Here is a 20645-nt window from a genome sequence, read left to right on the forward strand (position 1 = left end):
GTGCACTAGCATCCTTTCCTCTCGCTCCCTCTCCTGCAGCCGCATCTATATTTTGATAACTTTGATCCTTCTTTTCTCCTCTCCCCGGCCCTCACCAGCCTTTCCTGGAAGCTGATTTTATCAGCTCTAAAATAGGAGTTACAAAAGCTCTCCCTTAGCAAGCCCTGTGCAGTGCAATTCCCCTGGTGCATTTTCCGTGCAGTTCCCATATTATTAAAATAAAAACTACATTGTTAATGCTGGCCTTGGAATTAGAAATGGCATGTAATGTTTACTGTTTTACACCCTAAATATTGCAGACACGGGCACAAGTAAGGAAATATTACACAGCCACAGGATGTTTTTGTAGTTATCATGAAAGCAGTCATATCGCTAAAGTCAAAGTGAATTAGCAAATAGCCAAAATGATAGAAGAATATCTGCTTCAATCAGAAGGCCTCCCTCTGAAGTCTGTGAGGCTTCTACATCTGAGGCATGTGAAAACTTCTGAAAATTCTGCCCCCGGGTATAGTCCATGTTTAGGCAGCTGACTTCAGGAGCCTATTTTTGGAGCCTTGGGTTGAGATTTTAAATTGGATTTTTAGTGGGAATGGTGCCCAAATTGGTGCTGTAGGATCTTGAAGGCTTTATCTAAAATAAAAAAGAGAAAAATGGGAGGTATATCACTCATTTTCTGGGGACACGCTCCTTTTTATTAGATTTTATATACCATAAAAGAGAAATGCAGCATCGATAAGTGTCTTTTTAATTTTTGCAGAGCATCTTTAGGGAATCATCGTAGCCTTTCATGTCACTGGTTTCCTTCACTGTCTTTTAGAATATCCCTGATAGGATTTCAAAAAGAATAAATAGCAATCTCCTTGGAGTGCTTCAGCACAGCTGAACGTACACTTTCATAAGATGCTATTCATGGCATGTACAGTACATGATTGTAAAATAAACACACCCTCAGAGGTATAACTGTGAGGGGTTACAGTGTGCTGATAGATCTGAACTAAATGACAGTACTTATGATCTGTTCCTGAGGATGGGATCCTAATGAAATGGTACAGGTTAGAGCAATATATCTTCTGCCTGCAGTCCGGTGCAACTCAGTGTTGGATTCACTTATGTTACATCGGAATCCAAGATAAGCAACCAGAGTTAGGAACAGATTCTGAATATAAAGGCCGTGAGCATGTCTGGGTCAGAATATGCACCTTGCAGAATGGACAATCTAATATTTAGTAAGCATAGATACCAAATCTGAAGGGAAAGCTGAAAGAATTATTGCTTGTAAAATATGTAGAGATCTTCTAAAAACCTTTGCTACAATTAACATATTTTTTTTAACCCAGCTGCATTTACCCTGTATTTCTGTAGGTCAGATCTTGCCAGCAAACCGGAACACACCAAGCCCCATTGATCCTGAGACTATCCAAGTTCCTGTTGGCTACGAACCTGACCCTGCAGATCTTGCTCTGTCCAGCATTCCTGGCCAGGAGATGTTCGATCCTCGCAAGCGCAAGTTCTCTGAAGAGGAGCTGAAACCCCAGCCCATGATTAAGAAAGCTCGCAAAGTCTTCATCCCAGATGACCTGAAGGTAATTTGGAACTGGTGACAAGGTGATTCCTATGGAGTCTCTGACAGTTGCTCACTGAGGTACAGATTTGGAGCATGAATCTGTTTTGTCATGTAAGGTAAATCTTTCCAAGTAAATCTGACTTGTGGTAGAATGAAATTGTTCAGGGTTCTGGATGAAACTGAAGGGAGGATGTCCCTTATTAGTTATGCAACTGTTGAAATTCATGAGCTCAGTATTCATTTCCTTTGTATGCCAGAAACTTCCTGCTTGACCTTGGACAAGCTTGCTTTGTCCCATATTTCCCAATTATGAAACAGCCTGATCATGTTTCCTTTTTCTTCATCCTGTCTCTATTCATGTTTCCTTTTTCTTCATCCTCTGTCTATTCAGCACAGGCTGTGAATCCTTCAAGGAGAATGGAGGGCCCTGATGACATACTGAAGTATATTGTGTCTTATTCAGAAGTTGCTGTAGTGCTGTGTTTAATAGTGAATGAGAACACTATAGTAAAAGCTATTTCACTAATATATATGTACTAGTCCAGGTGAAAGAATCTAGACAAGTGGTAGGAAAACAGAAGAAAACAGAATTTTTCTGCTGAGAGGTGTGTTTTAATACAATATGTAAAATACAATACGACATCAGTAGTTTAGAAGGAAGAGTCTGTGCCACTCACTGCTTCTGAGATGTGAAGAGCAAAGTGCATGAAAATAGCAGGAAAATTGTTCAACTGATCCAGGTTATCAAACACTCTGAATACTATTTGCAAAGTTGTTTTCCCGGTATGTGCTTTCCAAGAGGATCTCTTTTATCAGAGGCAGTCAGGGCAGAATTTCATTCTGCTGTTGCTACTGCCCCCAAGAGACACAGCCTGAGAGCCTGTTGGAGTTAGTGGAATCCCTGGCTGCATGTGCAGGGAGCCTGGGATGCCATGTGTTTGCACCAGATTGATAGCATTAGGGAAAGAAGCTATTTTTATCCCTAAGCATGCTGTGGTGCAAGTTAAAAGCACAAAAGTCACAATTGCAGTAGTGTTCAGGTTGCTGTCACTCAGCTTTCCTTTGCAAAGATTTGCCTGCACTTTGTTGCTTACCTGGGCAAGTTCTACTGCCTGTGATGCCCTGTTGGCTTGCAGTGCCCAAGGGAGAGGTATTTCGTGCAGGAATGGCTGGACTTTCTCCCTTTGTCACGTCTCCCAGGTACCCTTATTCATCAAAGCAAGCTTTTGGCAAAGGTCCTGTTGGCCAGAGGTGGAGCCCAGCACTGCAGAGCAGGAGTGAAGCAGGACCTCAGGGTCTCTCATTCTCTTGGGATCATCCCATTGCTTGCCCTTGACTCATTTCAGAGCACTTGACCCAAGTGCTGCTCCTGCCCTGGCATGTGGAGCAGCCTCTGGGTTTTGGGGGAGGGTAAGCAGATTAGACCAGTCAATCGTCTCTGGGCTGCATGTGATTTGGAAATGCCAGCCTTACCTCTTTCAGGCCTGGATTAAGGGATTTGCCATAGCAATTTGTTAAAATAAAGAGGGATGAAGCCTAGGTGGCACACTAATAAATTGCTTAAAGCTGATTTTTATGGAGTGAATTGAGATGGGAAATTATAAACAAGATTTGGGTCATAGCTTTTTGCTGCATGCTTGTTTTTTCGGAGGATTTTGCGGGGCCCATCTACGTACAGGTGAAGAGCCATTTAGAGATAATGCTGGCTCCAGATCAGCATTCCTGCACACTTTGTTGAGCCAAACTGATTGAAAGCAGTTCAAGAGCCCTCCTGGCAGCAGTTGTTTTGCTCCTGGTTTGCCTTGTGCAGCAGCAGAAGGTGCAGAGCAGCAGGATTAGGCTGGGCAGAAGGACTCAGGACTCGGGATGTTTGCTCAGTGCAGCATGGGAGCAGCTGGGTCTCCTGCCCTGTGCTGGTTCTTGGGAGCTGCACAGGGAAATGGAAGCATGTTAAGATGAGGAAAGAGGGAGTTTGAGCTCTGTGATTTGGCCAGGCAGAGTTTGAGGGTTGAGTGGCTGCATCACTCACACTCTGCAGTGGCCGGAATTTCACTTTTCACAAGAGATTCTACCTGCTTTGTATTTCCTGAGTTGTTCCAAAGCTCTAGAACTTAATTCAGTTATGAAGCAACATGAAAACTGCCATTTTGCTGAAGGCCACTTCATTGGAAGAGTAGAAAAATCAGGTGAAATTCAGTAGTTACTTTGAGTTTTTGTTACGCCAATGCAGTAAGGTGATCTTGAGGCAAGTATTCAGGGATAACACTTTGGGAATGTGTTAGCTTATGAAACCTCAGAGAGTAGTAAACCTATTTCTGTCCAATGTGTTTTTTTTTTTTCCACAGCCAAAGCCTATTTGACTAATCTTTGTGGTTGGTCCCAGAGCAGCCATCATCGCTGTGCCAAAGAATCCTCTTGGAGTGACAGTGGTGCAGAAAGGAACATTTTGGGGCTCTGTAGAGTGCTTTGAACATTAAAAAAGAGCAGAGCAGTAGATGAAATGGGTAATAGCAACATAGAGAGTGAACCAGGTGTTGGCTGGCAGCACTGAGCAGGGCCAGAGGTAACTAGTGCTGCTGCAGCCACTGTTTAGGGTGAGTCATGGCACATGAAGGTGGATGTGCTATAACTAGGTCAGCCTAGGTGGGAGATGGATTGTACCTCTGGAACGTTGCTTCACTTTTCCTTGGAGGAAATCCCTGTCAGGAGGATGAGGGAGTTAGTGTAAACATTTTGACAGAAACATGTGAGGGCATCTGCACTGCCAGGGCAGATTGTGCCATGCAAAGCTGTAACTCCAGTCCCGCCGTGCCACGGGTGACGCTGGAGCCACCCGCGGTCCAGAGGCAGCCACTGGGAGTGGCTCCCGGTGGGCAGCTCTGCTTCTACCAGAATGTAACACCTTTGTTTGTCTCTGTGTGTGTCTCATGAGCAGGATGACAAATACTGGGCCAGGCGCAGAAAGAACAACATGGCAGCGAAGCGCTCGCGGGATGCACGGCGGCTGAAGGAGAACCAGATCGCCATCCGCGCCTCCTTCCTGGAGAAGGAGAACTCGGCCCTGCGCCAGGAGGTGGCCGACCTGCGAAAAGAGCTGGGCAAGTGCAAGAACGTACTGGCCAAGTACGAAGCTCGGCACGGCCCCCTGTAAATCTGAGGCAGAGGAGGTGGGGTGTTTCGGGTTGTTGGTTTTTTTTTCTTTTCTTTTTTTCTTTTTTTTTCTTTGTCGCGGGTTGGCATTTGACTAGATGGACAATGTGTTTCCTGTTTGATAGCACCACACCCAAACCAACCTTTCTGTCTTCAGCACTTTACCAGAAGCAGAAACAAAACTGACTTAACGTTGGTTTTTTGGTTTTTTTTTTCCTTTTTGTTTGTGTGTACATGTCCCTGCGTGTGTGTGTGTGCACACGTGTGTGCCCAGGTCTGTGTCTGTGGGTGTGCATGTGAGTGGCTGTGGGTGTGCGTGCGCATCTCAGCACTTCCCATTTTTATCAGCCCTCTTCAAAGGGTGCCACATTTTTACCTGGACTGTTGAGAACCGCCATAGTAAGCTTTTTATTATATATATATTTTTTTTTTCCTTCAGTGCTGCTTCAGAGTAGGGGTTTTATGTTCTCTTAATCAGTTCCATCCTCCTGATTTACTTGGAAAGATCCCAGCATAAATTACCAAAAAAAAGGAAAAAAAAAAAAGAAAAAAGAAAAAAAAGGTAGATCTCAGTTTTTTTTGAGAGTAACAAGCTATCGTTTTAAGTCTGTCTAATCAGAAAAGTTAACATGCTAATAAAGTGCACAAATAATAATTTAGTACTACACTGCAGAACTATTAATTTATAGATCGCTTTTGTTGTATTTTTAAGTTTTGGTAATAATTGTCTTCAGATTTAAAAGTGCTGTTAGATTGAGTTTAGCTATATTCATGATAGATCCCATAATGGCTTCTCTGTAGCTACTAAGGTTCCTTTTCTCTCCACGGACCCCAGGTAGGTAGGTAGGAGTTGTTGGTAGAGCACAGAGTGTGTACCTTGCACTGCCTGTACCTGAAGCAATAATCCTGCGTGCATGCTGCCCGAATGTTCCCAGTGGACGTGGGATGGTTCCCTATCCAACAGCAGTCTCGATGTCTTTAACAAGGAGTTCCAAAAAGTCCCAGACACGTTCCCATGAGCATGCTGGCTGTGTCCCTGCCGTGGGGGAGCGCATGTGTAAGGAGCAGGATCGTTAGTTGAAAATGAGAACAAAATTAAATAGTGTCAAATCAGATCTGATGTTGAAATCAGAGGGGCTTTTCTGTTTTCAGTTAGTTACTCCATTTTGTGATTAAAAGTTGAATAAATATCTAAATTCAGTTGGTTTTTTCCCATGTTTTGTAACATATTTTCTGTGGATTATATCTTGCTGTTTTAAAAAAAAATCACTTTTATTCAGTTCAAAGTCACTGGTTTGCAAAGCCCATGTTTTCCTAGTGATTGTTGTTTTGAGTGTGACATGAACTGATGGTTCTGAACTTCATTGTTTTAAACTCTCTGCTTTTGAACATGTATGTTCTAATATAAAGTGGACTTCTGAAAAATGAATGTAAGAGACACTGGTGTAGTTCGGAAGGGGATGGTGTTGTCATATACTGTGGTTAATCCAATCAATCTAAGTGTTTACTCTAGACCAAAAGGATAGATATTATAAAATGTATAAAGTTTATACAGAATAATTATAGTATGTTCGTTTTGTACAGTATTTTTCAAGTACAAATACTGACAATGTATTTTGAAAGACATATATATAGCAAAAAGAAAAAGCTATTCCATGTTTAAAATATATAGCAAAGATATATATTCGCCATTATTGTATAGAAAGGAAATGCTTAGGGGTTTGTTGGTTGTTGTTTTCTTCTTTTTTTTTTAAATCCATAATTTTAAGCCTGGCACACTGGCATGTTCTGTGCTTTAAATTAAATTTTTATGGAAGTAATATGGCTTTCCAGGATTTTCCATATTACAGAAAAAGAGAGACTTTTTTATTTTTCTTCAGAAACACATAAAGAAACTGTTTAACAGGGACGAAGCACAACATGGATTTTAGCCAACTATTGGACATTACAACATTTTGTAATGGCAGAAAAGTAATATATAATACAAAACCACTCATCGTGATTTCCAATCTGCTGCTGCTGCTAGAATCTTTTTCCAGCTGAATTTTTTGTTATAAACAGCTCAGATCTTGTACACAGCTATGTGTACTGCATACATTTAGTAACGTGAGGAAAATATGGTGCTACATCTTGCTCACAGTTTTCTAAGCGTTCTGACGTTATTTTCAAATAAAAACGTTGTTCATTCCATTAAATCATTATTCATGCTTCAGGAGATGGCTGCAGAGAACTCAGCATTTTGGTCAGCATTAAAAGCACCCCTGCATGGACAGCATTTCTCCAGTATTTTTCCACAAACATACCTGGCTTGTTGGTGTCCTGTAACGTGCAGTGCTTGCCTGTGGACCATTTGTTCAGCAAATCGAGTTTCCATGTGCTACAGGTCTGAAGTGCAGTGAGTTGTTCCCAAAGGTCGGCAGAAGGCACTGCAGGAGTCAGGAGGGTCTGGCACAGTTGGGGTCTCTGCTGCAGCCCCTTGGGAACGCCCCTGCTTTTCCCTCTGGGAGAAGCAGGGCTGGGAGCTGCTGTGGACACACCTTTAACAGCAGCACGGCAAATTGCAGCAGTCTCTAATCACCCCCACAAAGGGGATTTTTGGGGGGACCAAGAGCAGGGTGAGGTCAGTGGTGCCAGTGCTAAGGCGGGTTGTGACCACAGAACGTTATGTTACATGCAAAAGGCAGCTTGGAAAAGAAAAAAGAGAATTCTTTTGTTTCTTTGGGCAGGGAAGGGGTGAGAAGTGGATGAAGACTGGATATCAGGTTTACTGAGGCAGGGCCACAGAGGAGCACGGAGGTTCCTGGCTCTGCCTTGCCCAGCAGTCCCAGAGCCACTTGGGTGCTCCTCGTCCCATCCCAGTACTGGGAATGTTACAGGCTGCAGCCTCTCTTCTGAGGGGTGGGGACTTTCTGAGGAGGGACTTAGGCACTCCGGCTGCTCTGAAAACTCGCCTGGAAAAAAAAAGGGGGGAAAAATAGGCAGAATGTGTGGGCTTAAAACTTGGAAAATCCCCAAGTTCACTGTCCAGGTTGTCTCCCTGGAATAACAATGAAAATAAATAAATGGAAGTTCAGCTCATTTTCAGTTCCCAAGGACAGCTCAGCTGGGCTCATCACACCTCTGATGGCTTTGTTGCTCATGAAGGAGCTTTTAGGTATAAGAAATTGTAATTTTATAAGAAATAGAAATATATATATTTGCAGAATAATTAATAGCTTATCTAAATGATTCACTGACCTCTATTACACTATAAGCATTGGTAAAATGCTTGTCTTCTCTTTCATTTTTTGCTGAACCTTAGAAGTGGATTTTTTGTTTTTACAAAAGAATGCCCTCTAGAAATCAGTGGGACTGGAGATGGATTTGTGCTTCTGAGCACCTTGGGGCTCTCCGTGGGAAAGCCTGTGGCAGAGGAGGGGGGGTATTTCTTTTTCTGTTTCGAGTGGTGCTGAAGTCACTAAACCAAGCACCATGGAAATAAGTTCTGACTTAAATCCGCAAAAGCAAGAAATTCAGAATGAAGGGGAGGAGCCAGAGCAAGCACCAGGGATGGGATCAGTTCAGACGCCTCTCATTTGAATATCTTGCCTCTGTGGGTTTGTAATACCCCCAATTATTGCTTTAAAATTATTTTTGCAGGTAATTTTACAATAGAGATGTGCAGTTTATTTTTATTTTGTTGACTTTTTTATGTGAAGAAAAAAAAATATATTAAAACTTATATGTGATCAACCATCGTATTTCTGGCAACACCACAAGACAGAATTAAATACAAGTTTAACAAATAGATCAAATTATCTGTATGACAAGAAATGGTTTGCATCCTGTATGCTGTTCAGCCCAAATCTTTTTTTTTTTGTCTCTTATTCTTAATGTTTAATAAACTTTTAAATTTTTCTTCTCTCAGCTGTGTGCTTGTTTTGGTGTATCAGGGCATGGGGCTTTTGGGAGGGAATTTTTCTCCCCCGTCCTCTGGTCTGTCCCACCAGGAGATGGATCCCAGCTAATTTGGGGGAGCAAATATCCCCCAACCTTCCCGGCTGCCACCAGGGTTGGGTATAACCACAGCGAATGTGTATTTACATGAGATGAAATAATTCAAATTATACTATAATTAGTACTATTTTAACAAAAAAAAATTATATATATATATATATATATATATATATATATATATATATATATATATATATATATATATATAAAAGTAATAAACTGATACAGTGGAAGCACCATTTCCACATATACATTACACTATATATTATGAGATGTGATCATGTTTTAATTCACTGTAAATTCAGACAGTAAGTTCAAAAAATGCTGCATATCAAGGAGTACTTTTTATTGTAGTATACAACATAACTTATTAATTTTACTCTCCATTATAGCTAATATTTTATATGGACCACATGACAGATAATACATACTACAGGCTTTTAGATATCTAGTTTATATACAGATACAGCCTGAGAGAGAAAAAACTATAATTCAGGACTAACACGTCCTGTATACAAGTTATTAAATATGTGTATATATGTATCTTTTTAGCTGGGTACAGAGCATGATATATAGGCACACCTACTGATAAAAGTCTGCATTTTAATATACACGGTACCTATTATGCACAAAATTTGTTTTAATAATACACTGACTCAATCTCCCTTCTTTGTGTGTGCATGCTTTCATTAGTTTTAAATATATAGCTATAATATAAATTAATACATTTTAAAAGACACATTAAAGATATGTGTGTATATAAATTTATAAATATATAAATTAAAATTGCATTTTCATATGCCATGTTTATCATAATTGCTTTTAGCTTCCTAATTTTATACACCTTTATATCAATAGCGTCATTAATACAAAAGTTTTTAATGAGACAGAAAGTGTATTTGATCTAATAGGCACATACATATGTGCACCTGCACAAGCACATATATCTGTGTGTCCATAGAGCTGTACATTGACTAATTATACTTTCATAGAGAATATTTAACAGCACTTATTTTATTAATAAGCCTTTATAACTTTTTTAAAAAATACATATTTATTTTATTGCTATAAAGGATGGTTTTGCCATATATGTTATGCACAAACTATAATTGCTACAATACATAAACACAGTGTGGGCACACACATCCTTACAGCTCTTGCTCTCTATGTTATATACTTAGAAGTTTAATAACTGTATCTCATTTAAGCTACCACAATTTACTACTTGAATAAAACTTTTTAATACACACAAAAAATATTTTATTGTTAGAAAGGTCTGAATTTTGCACAAGAGTTGTCCTAATATATGTACATTTCCACACTCATCTGTGTGCCCATATAGATCTGGGTGTCTATAAACTTTATATATATATATATATATACAGAGAGAGAGAGAGTGCGTGTGTTTATATACATATATATCTATAGCTATATGTATATATACATTCTACACATATATGTGCAAATATATACATGTAAATTATCATAAATATAACTATACAGTGTTGTATACACTGATATAAACTCAGTTATATTTTCATACAGCATACTTAGCAGAATTTAATAATCTAGGTTAATATTTTTATAATTCAAATAATGTATTTTATTACTGTAAAAGTCTGTTTTTACTACACATTCATCCTGTATTATGCACAGACACGTATGTGTACACACATGTGTGCACTCCCTCTCACTGTCTAGTCAGACAGAAATTTAATAATTTTATTTCCATATAGCATATGGAAAAGAATTAATAAGGTTTCTTATATTTTTGCATTAGGATTCATCTAAAAATTGTCGTCACTGACAGGTTAAGATGTGAGTATAAATATATAGTATATGTTGTGCACCAAAATGTGTTTTAATAACCCAGAAACACTTCCTGTGGCTCTCGTGCTTAGCCCCCCTGTACACACACGTGTCTCTGTCACAGAGGTTTCCATGTACACACTCAGCACATGTTTAAACAAAAGGGATATATTTTTACCCAGAGACGTGTGTATAGAACGATGTGATTTAAAGGTTAAAATGTATATTTTCATATTGTTTTCAAAGGCTAGATTTGTATTTTTGAAGTAGATTAAGTAGATTTTATTATGATGAAGATTAATAAATGTTATATGGGACACAATATGTGTTTCTTCTAAAACACACATTCACCATGTCTAGGTGTTTGTGCATATTTATCTTTACATGCACACAACTAGAGACATTTAATAATTACATTTCACACTGCCAACTCAACAGCATTCTTCATTAATATGGATTTAGAGTTTTTTGTATCCACATTTTATTGCTACAAAGTTTATATTTGCTATTAATGTTATTTTTTATGTACAAAATATAGTTGTTAAAATGCAGAAATACACAAGACATCCTTGACTGCTTCTGTGTGCACTTTTAGCAGGCTATTTATTATTGTATTTTTATATAAAGTATAGAACAGAAAATACATAAAACATGTTTTTTGGAGATGTTTTATTTCTTATTTACTTTATATGACAGGATTTTCACATGTGATAAGGTATTTATTAGTACATGTTTACATATTCAGAGAAATTTAAGATATATTACTAATGCAGCATAGTTAGTAGCATAAATATACTTTAATATGTAAGTATTTAAAATAAACTATCTCCTTTCCCCCCATGCCCAGGAGGCACATCCCAAACACATCTTTATGAGGAGCCAAGGGTATATTTTGGAGTAGTTTTCCAGAGCTTTTGCCACTTTGGGGTCCTAGCACTTTTGTTTTAACCCGCCTGCTTTGACTTCAGGATAAATTTGGTGGATTTAACATTTCTGGGGTCATTCATGGATGAAATTATCCCAGAAAATCCATTATGTAAAAATAAAAAGAAGACTGGAAAAGTCCTGAGGTGTTCCCTTAGCCAGGCACAGCCCCAGCCTGAGGGCTGGGTTTGCTATTTCTTTTTAACTCCTCTTACCCAAGTCTCAGTTTTCAGGAAACCTGTGAGAACTTAAGAATCTTTGAGATGCTTTAGGTCCTCTATCACCCTCGCCCAGCTGCTTAAAAGAATTAATCCGGAGTCAAATAAAGACGCAGCCATACCTGTGGCAAGTCTGGATGGCAAAAAATGAATCCTCGATATTGCATTTAAGAGGAATAAATAGGATTTGTCACTGTGATTGTGACCGGGGCATTTCCGCAGCGTATTGGGTTGTTTTTTTTAATATGTAATCATTCCCTAAATGCAAACGGGGGTGGGGAAATGGGAGAGATCCGTGGTGGGAATGCTGAGAGCCCCTCCGAGCCAACACAAGAGGTCACACAAGAGCCATAAGCGGCTCCCGAGCGCTGGGATCTGCTCCTGAGCACCGCCAGCTTTTCCTCTTTGACAGCCCCTTATCCTCCCTCGGTGCAGCTGCTGCAGGTGAGACCCTATGAAGATCTAAGTCACCGGTGGTCAGGGACAAACAGTGTCACCTCACCCGTGCCACTGCTCTGCCCGAGCCCCGTGTGAGACATTGGGGGACTGGAAGCGCCGGGGTGCCCGAGGTGCTCCAGCTGCTGCCTGCAAGTGTCAAACACACTTGGGCTTAAAAGGATGATGCTCAGTCATTTTGCACATTCACAGACCCAATTTTAATTTAAATGTGAAAATTAGCCCCACCTGCAGACAGCGCCCAACAGCCAGGGTTGGATGGGATGGATGAAACCAGTCGGAGATAATTTATTATAACCAGGACTTTGGCCCAGCAACCTGATTCCTCTAACCTGTATTTCATTCCCTGTTTTCCTCTCCACCTCTGCAGCCTCCAGACAGAAACATCACCCCTGGAAAAGGATGCAGAGCTGTGTCTCAGCCCTGAGCCCATCTTGCAGATGAACTGGTTGCCCCTTTCTGAGGTCCCAGTGACCCTGGAGGAAACATGGCTTGTTTATTGGATGTTCTTCCCCACTAAGTTGGGGCTTTTTGTGTTACCTGCTGTTAGTGACTCAGATTATGAGGGTGAAATACAAATTATGCTCTGGATCCCAGTGCCACCTTGCTTTATACCTGCAGGTCAGCGTTCAGCCCAGCTTGTTCCATTTTCCAACAAAACAGGGTAAACATGGCATGGGTGGCTTTGGCAGCACAGGTCAGCCACACCTTTTTTGGACAAGTTCCATCACAACAGCTCAGCCAACCCTGCTATGCAGCATAGATGGTAGAAAATTTAAAGGGCTGGTCAATACCAGAGCTGATGTCTCCATCATCAAAAGCAGTGAATGGCTCACTGATTATCCCATTATTAACCCCACCCTGACCCTAATTGGGGTGGAAGGAATGCAGCGCCCTAGACAGAGTTCTCCTCTCCAGCTTGTTCTTGGCCCTGATGGGCAAAGTTCTTGGATTGCACCACTTATTGCTGCTATACCATGTGCTTTATGGGGAAGGGATGTTTTAGGACAATTTGGAACTACTGTGCAGATAGATTCAGCTTCACTGAAGGATCTTTTTCATAGGGGCCATTGATCAGCCATTCCAAACTCTACTTGGCAAACTCATATCACTCATATTCCAGAATTTGGTCATTTGAAATATCATCATGTATCTGTTGACTCTTAGTCTTGTTTCTTGATGGCAACGGCCCCCACTGGAGAGAAGGGCTGTGATATCACTGGGCTGATAAAAAAGCTCACCTGCTTTGCCACTTTAGGCCTTCTGGCCATCATTAAAACAGACAATGGGCCTGCCTACATGTCTGAAAAGACTCACCAATTCTTACAACAGTGGGGTGTCTCCCACAGCACAGGTATTCCCCACTCTCCCACTGGGCAGGCTATTGTTGAATGTGCCCACAGGACATTGAAAACCATGCTTGAAAAACAAAAGAAGGGGGAGTCAGGGTGCCCACATGACAGATTAGCAGAAGCCTTGTATGTTCTCAATTTTCTGAATCAAGATGAGGTTGGTGAAACAGCATGTGAAAGACAATATTCTTTCAATACAAAGGCTCAACCTGGACCTCTGGTGATAGTAAAGGACCTGTTAACATGGCAGGGAGAGGACCCTTAGATCTACTGGCATGGGGCAGGGGTTATGCTCGTGTCTCCACAGGTCACAACATGAAATGGTTTCCTTTGTGGTGTGTGCAGCCACTTGTGCCATCCTGGTTGGCAAAGGCACTGCCCATGTCTTACCCCCTAAGATGGACAGAGCAAATGAATAACGCTACCCCTACTGATACCATGTGCACATTGTCCATGTCAAGGCATATGTTGGTGTTTTTGAAGGGTTGTTACTGGGTTACTCCCTTTCTCCCTTGCTCAGTCATATTACATCTGAAAATGTTTCAGGATCTGCTCAGGTTTTTCTAATCTTGTGGATGACCTCTGCTTCAGGGTATGATTTAAACATTTAGTAGTATATGGCATACCTGTCCTTGGTGTGATTTTATTGATTAAAAAAAGAAGGAGGAGATGTGGGAGATAAGAAATCCTGTTCACTTTTGTTCACTCTTGCTCACCAGAAAGCACTCTGGGAAAGGTTCAGCTAACAGCGAGGTAAAAAATAGGTCATGTAAGCAGAGAACAAATTGTACGACTGGTGTGTTGTCACCTTGTGTGTGGGGCAGTGATTGGTTGGGGATATACGTGGATGCTGCAAGATCAAAGCAGATGGTTGGGTAAAAGGACACGTGAACATGTGAACAGCGACACCACAGAGGCAGGCAGGCAATGCCTGCTTGCTTTGCTTAAGTTTAGAGCAGAAAAATTGTTTTCTGGCAATGAAGTGTTTCCTTCCGAGCAAGCAAGAAGGAGGTCCATGTGTCTTTGTTCCTCATTGCTACAAAGAAGGAAAAGCTGCCTTCTTGGGATGCTGTGTGTGCTGGTTTTGGGGTAATTTTCCCACTTGATGCCCCTCTCCCAAAACATGGGATCACAGCTCCTGCTTCCACCTCTCCCTCCTTTTGCACTGTCACTGATTTGTCGTGTCCCTGTGTGACAACATCAGCTGGGGAAAGTGTCTGGAGCCTGGAACATCCTGCTGGCTTTGTCAAACAAAATGGCAGGGAAGCAAGATTGAAGGGACTGAGTTTGTTTAAGTGTAGGGGAGAAGAAGGCAAGGGAAGAAGTGAGTCTCCAGCTACAGAAAACCTGCCTGGAAGGGCTCTTCTCGGAGCTGCTGCAGACAGGACAAGTAATAACAAGCTTAAAATACAGCAAAGAAAACAGTGCTTGGGCAGCTGGAAAAAAACCCAAAAATCAAGAGGGCAGCGGGTGAAACATTGAAATAAACTGCCTGGGAGGATTGTGAAATCCCCATTATTAGAGGCTTTTTAGAACAAGCCTGTCAGGACTGACAGGAAGAGTCCATCCTGCCTGCAGGGAGAGGAGGGGCTAAAAATATCTCACAGTCCCTTCAATCTTTATTTTCAGTGTTTTAGCAGAAGGCAGATTAAGCTGCTCAGCACCACCATCAGCTTCAAGACAAAAGCCATTTCCATTCAAACATATTCATACATTAAGACACATATTAAAAAAAAAAAATCTATATTCCCCTCCTGGACCAATTCTGAGCTTCCCATGTTCATGGGTTTTGATTAGAGAAGACTTCCCACAGCAGCAATGTTCAATCCCCCAGCATTTAAGATGCTACAAAATCCTTGCTGGTTAAATCCAAAAGTGCCACAGGTTCCTCACGTTCAGTAAGTGTTGTGGGTTGTGTTTCAGTGTTTCAACATCCAGAATAACTACTGCTCTCCATCCAAACATCCTGTGGGCTGCTCTGAGTGTCCTGTGGAGAATGGCTCAGTTGCTGGCTGGCTGTGTCACAGTTGCTGCCATGTCTGGTCACACCTCTGGGCCTCTCCTGGAAGCCACCACCACCCACCAGACAGTGAGGAGGTACCTGCTGGAGCTAAAGCCACTCATTCAGTCAGTTTTTACCAACAGCTTTTCACCTCTGAAAATTTAAGGGAGATTTGCAAAGGCACCTAGAGGATTTGGACACTCAAATCCATGCCAGCAGGGCTGAGGCTGCTACGCAACAGAGACTCTGAACAGATCCCTCTGAGAGCACATGAGCTTCATTAGCCAATGATGTGATTTATGTTATGAAAGTGGCCTCTCTGCCAGCCTTTTGCAACAGGATTTTGGTTCCCCAGCTTATCCTTAGGAGCAAGCACCCTGGTTCTGCAAAGGAAACAAGCACTGCCATCCTTACTGCTCACCACAGACAGGAGGAGGATGCCTGAGGTGGAAACAACCCAGTGACAGATACCCAGCTCAGTACCAAACCACCATCCACCAAACACTACCCAAACAGGAATCTGAAAACTTTTATTAAGAGAGCCCTGCTTTCCTGGAGCTTTGACCTGTGAGTGGAACTTCTCTTGTGTGTTCAGCTGGCACCCGGCACAGGTGCTCTGTGCTGAACTGCCCAGGCAGCCTACAAAGCTCATGCCGACCCAAGGCTGAGCAGCCTGGGGGTGTTCAGCCCAGGGACAGTCTCACCACACCACTGCTGCTTGTGCCACTTGGGCAGTGCTGGGAATGCCAAGGTACAGGCATCCTAACACTTCCAACAGCCACATGAGAACATCTCAGGCATCTTATGTCCATTCCCTTCCCTCTGACAGTGGTTGGTGAATTTATTCAGACAAATGGTGACTGAAATACTCCCAAGCAGCAGGATGGAGCAACAGCTCTGGCTGTTGGAGCACAATGGTCAATGGCACAGGCTGAGAAAGGGAAGGCAGAAAGCACCCACACCCTGGAGCCAGCTTTGCTGTGCCATCCTGATCACTCTTTTGTCAACTACTTTTAGCTTTAACCGTATGGCACCTATTGATGTATGAAAACAATCAGCAGCAGAGCCCCACATCCTGTGCTCCTTAAAATTAGCAAAGCATGGAGAAAAGATTTAATCAAGCACATGATTTGACCATGACAGCCTTGGCCTTCAGAGACATGTCGTGGCTAAACACACCAGACCCAAGTAAAGAATTGTGTAGAGGTTCTGAGCAGGAGGGGCATTTAAGCAAGGAAAAAAAACTATGAAAAATTGCAGTATCTTCTCTTTGACTTGCTCATTCCAGCCCCAACAATGTGCATTTTGCAGAATATCCTGAGTCGGAAGGGACCCACAAGGCCACTCAAGCCTCCTTGGAAAGGACTTCCTTACTTACCTAGAACTGGGAGATTCTTATCATAATCATATTCTTATCATAATCATAATAAGAAATAATTAAGAGGAATGTGGAGCAGACAGGATTGGAACAGCTGCCTACCTTTAGACCTTCTTTTATTAACAGGAAGAAAAATTAGTATTTTCTTTGGGCATTCCTCACTGTTTATTTTAAACCAATACAATTCAAATGAGCACTCTAAGATAAATCCTTAAATGAAGGCCTTCATTTAATAGAATTATTTTTTGATGCACAGGATACTGTGTGATAAAAACATGATCCAAGAATATATCCTGTATTCAAAGTACCTGCCGCATCCCAGACATTTTCTGGAAAGGTCCATCTGAAATGTCTGCTATCTCTGCTTTATTTAGATTCAGCCTACTTGTTGCACTTCTAAGACCTAGAGGCATAGAAAATACAGAAGCAAGTGCTTTTAAAAACATTTGCCTGAGGAAGACAAAGAAATCCCATCTCTGTACTGCAGCATGCATTACTGGAAAAAGCACTATCCTTACTCCTGAGAGGAATCAGCCTCGAGAGCTGCAATTAGATGGAGGGAAAAAAGAAAAGACTAATTGATATGCTTGCTTGCCAGACAGAAACACATTTTTAGTTCAGCTTGTCTGTATTTTATGATACTCCTCTCCAGGGATAGGAGCAAAATTATGTATCTCAATGTTCTAAGCTGAAAAAAAACCCCAATATATTCTTATATCCCAGAACAGCAAAAGGGAAAGGCAGGTTCTAACTATTGACCAAATATTAGACAGAAATATACTTCTTCCACACTAAAAATTGAGTAATTTGGATTAGCCTTTCTTACTGCTTTTAAAGCATTGGCTGAGCAGACATGATGGTCCTAAGCTTCAACTCAGGATCCCTTTTGTCAGGAGTAGCCACAGTGCCAGTTCCTGACTGCCCTGCCCAAATGATGGAGGAAGAAAAAAAACAATCACCAAGAAAACAAGAGTCTCCAAATTGCACCAAATGTTTATTGTTAGTCTAGTACATTCAGTATCATATTGACTAGAATACAGTAATTCAAAATATTTTTGGCGAATTGAAACTTTTTAAAAACCATTTCAAACACTCCAAAAAGCAAATGCCATGAAAAATTAACTTAAAATTAAAACAAACATATTCAAGCAATAGTTTAACTTTTGACTACAGAAAACTTTTACATATATTTTAGTGGTTTTAGCAGTACTGCATTTCGACAAAATATATGGACTCACAAAAAGTGGAAAATATTAAAACAGACACAATGTTAAAAAACTGAGGCATCCAGATCTGCAAGACTGTTGTAGCAGAATCACCTGCCCACCTGCTCTCTTTTGGGGCAGTTTGAGTTTGCTGTGGTGCTGCCACTTCACTGATCACCTGCTACACCACACAGCAATTCTTCCATGTCTTGAATTTAAAGTTTGTCCCTCTGGTAAATTCCCTATACAAATGTAAATATTCTAAAACTTGCGTCCCTCTGGCAAATCTGAGTGAAACAGGACTTTTGAAACATCCCTATCTTGCTATTTATTGTTTGCAGACAGGCAATACCCAGAACAAAATCTGAAAAAGGCAACACATTTTGGTTTTGTTTTTAAATACTGAGATGTAAAACTGAGTAAATTAGAAAAAGGATAAAGTCAATCTTAATATAAGACATTCATTACATAGTGGGACGGGATACAATTATTGGACAAACAGGATTACAATGACTCTTCTACACTGGTCATTTGAGCACATGTCCTACAATCATGACTTGCTACCACAGTTGGATTTCCTGTACAGACAGACAGTAACAAAGACCAGTTAGACTCTGTGTGAAGTTCCAGGATGACAAGTGACACACTACCACATCCTCCAAGCTCGGCTCCCTGCCAGGCTGTGCTTGTGAAGAACCCTGAGCTACAGGTGCTCAGCAACGCTCTGCCTGCTGCTCCCACCTGGGTTTCCCAGCAGAACCACCCCACCAAAAGCTGGTGGGACCAGTCAGTAGAACCACCCCCACCCCACCAAAAGCTGGTGGGACCTGTCAGTTTAAGCCCCTTTGAAGCCCAAGTCTCAATGCCACGTGTGTGTACGTGGGCTGGGGAAATGAGTGGCCCTGGCTTGGATGGGGGATATTCCCCACATGAGCCCCCTACCTGGGCAGCATGGGTACAGCTGGGAACTTGGGAGGAGAAAATCACCTCAGCTATTCCTTTTACAGCTCTTCATCACAAATAAAGCCAACTTAAGGTCTGGTTCAGTGGTACTGTAAATGAGCAGAATGCTGCAATGTTAGAACTCAGCAGAATCACATTTAGGTTTTAGTTTGTAAAAGTGGTTATTACAACTACAGCTGCAACACAAACTTCAGAAGAGGTACAATGTTTGCTCCTCAGAACAGGGTGTGGAATGTAACCGTTTCTTGCAAGAGTTTGCAACATGAATAACTGCATAGATGACAGTTGTGTGTCTTCAGTTCAATAAATGTACTTTTAAAGTTTACAAAAAACACAGAAAAGTTTCTATAAAAGTCACATTATACCAAGATAATGGGTGGTAAAGTAGATTAGCTGTCTCTGCTTCATGTTTAAGAAATGACTAGTGGAAAGGTGATAGAAACCAATTTCACGTCAAGAGCATTATGTTTTCACTATTGCACTGACTTCACCATTTGAATCACTAATTTAGAAAAATTCACGTAGTTAAAAATTGTAAAATTAAACTAGCATACAAAATTTGTTTGTAAACATCAGGTAGCCAGTTCTGCTAACGTGGAATGGACTCTTGGTTATTGCAGTACAGTATCTTGGTTATTTACAGCACTTGCCATGTGATGGGAAATGGCAGGACGCAAACATCAGTTCACAGTAATTGTGTTCACAGAACTACCAAAGTCAGTGCAGTTTTGCTGTGCAATTTTTCCAATTCCCCCAAATTCTTTAAGTCAAATAATACTGTTACAGAGGCCAAGTGCAGATTATTTTTTGTATAATCTCATAAGTGACGAATGATGTCTGCAGGACTTCTGTAAAGGTACTTCCAAATGGCGTAGTAATGGACAGCAGCCGCTGTGGCCACAAAAACATGCCAGATGGCGTGGGCAAAGGGGATCACTCCATCACTCTTGAAGAACACCACACCCAGGCAATAGATCAAACCTCCCCAGGCCACCTCCTGCAGTCCCTCGGTGTTGCTCTGCCAGGGAACAAGGACAGGTCAGGGGCAGGGTGTAAATGGGACAAAGAGTATTTATGGATAAAATACACAGTGCTTTTCTCCCCCAAGCAAAGGGAGCTGGCTGTGACAACTCAGAAAATGTTTGGTGGGACAGATGGACAAGTGAGAAATGCAGTGTATTTCTATTACACTTCATGAAATGCACAATAATGTGTTTATATACTATGTCCCCATAGCACCAGAGAAGTTATACTGGAACAACTCAAGAACTAAAATAAGATTGATGGTCTGCTTCATCAGCAGAGCAGACAATCATGGAGAAAGAAAACCACATTACTCTGTGAAGTGTGAGATGGATGCAGCTCCTCCCAGCAAGACTTTGATACAGCCAGTTAAGGCATTAACTTGAAAATGTGCCACATTTATATTAGCAGCAGAGATGGTTAATCAACATTATTTAAAATGTGTAACTATAAATAAGTCTGGAGTAGGATGCTTCTCAGATGCACCAAGAAACCCAGGCTCTCTTTATCTACACAATGCAGCCCAGATTGAACAAAACAAGGCAGCATTTCACTGAAATGTGAACTATAAATCCAAACTATAACTGGTTGTATTTGGTTGCTCT

At 41.3% G+C, this 20645-nt stretch overlaps 2 protein-coding genes across 4 annotated transcripts in view; one reads left to right on the forward strand and one right to left on the reverse strand.

Moving 5' to 3' along the window:
* The window catches only part of HLF (HLF transcription factor, PAR bZIP family member), a 35774-nt gene extending 27154 nt beyond the window's left edge, over positions 1-8620 (forward strand). Inside the window, exons 3-4 of the mRNA XM_038157495.1 lie at positions 1363-1583; positions 4500-8620. Of these exons, the coding sequence (XP_038013423.1) occupies positions 1363-1583; positions 4500-4715 (437 nt within the window). The 3' untranslated portion in view covers positions 4716-8620. The remainder of the gene's footprint in view (positions 1-1362; positions 1584-4499) is intronic.
* A 9204-nt stretch (positions 8621-17824) lies between these two features.
* MMD (monocyte to macrophage differentiation associated) overlaps positions 17825-20645 on the reverse strand; it is a 73935-nt gene continuing 71114 nt past the window's right edge. For all 3 annotated transcript variants that reach the window (XM_038157039.1, XM_038157041.1, XM_038157040.1), the window contains one exon: positions 17825-20035. In XM_038157039.1, coding sequence (XP_038012967.1) covers positions 19835-20035 — 201 coding nt within the window. In that variant the 3' untranslated portion in view covers positions 17825-19834. The remainder of the gene's footprint in view (positions 20036-20645) is intronic.

The sequence above is a fragment of the Motacilla alba genome, chromosome 18 (genome assembly GCF_015832195.1).
Source record: "Motacilla alba alba isolate MOTALB_02 chromosome 18, Motacilla_alba_V1.0_pri, whole genome shotgun sequence".
Taxonomy (NCBI): Eukaryota; Metazoa; Chordata; class Aves; order Passeriformes; family Motacillidae; genus Motacilla; species Motacilla alba.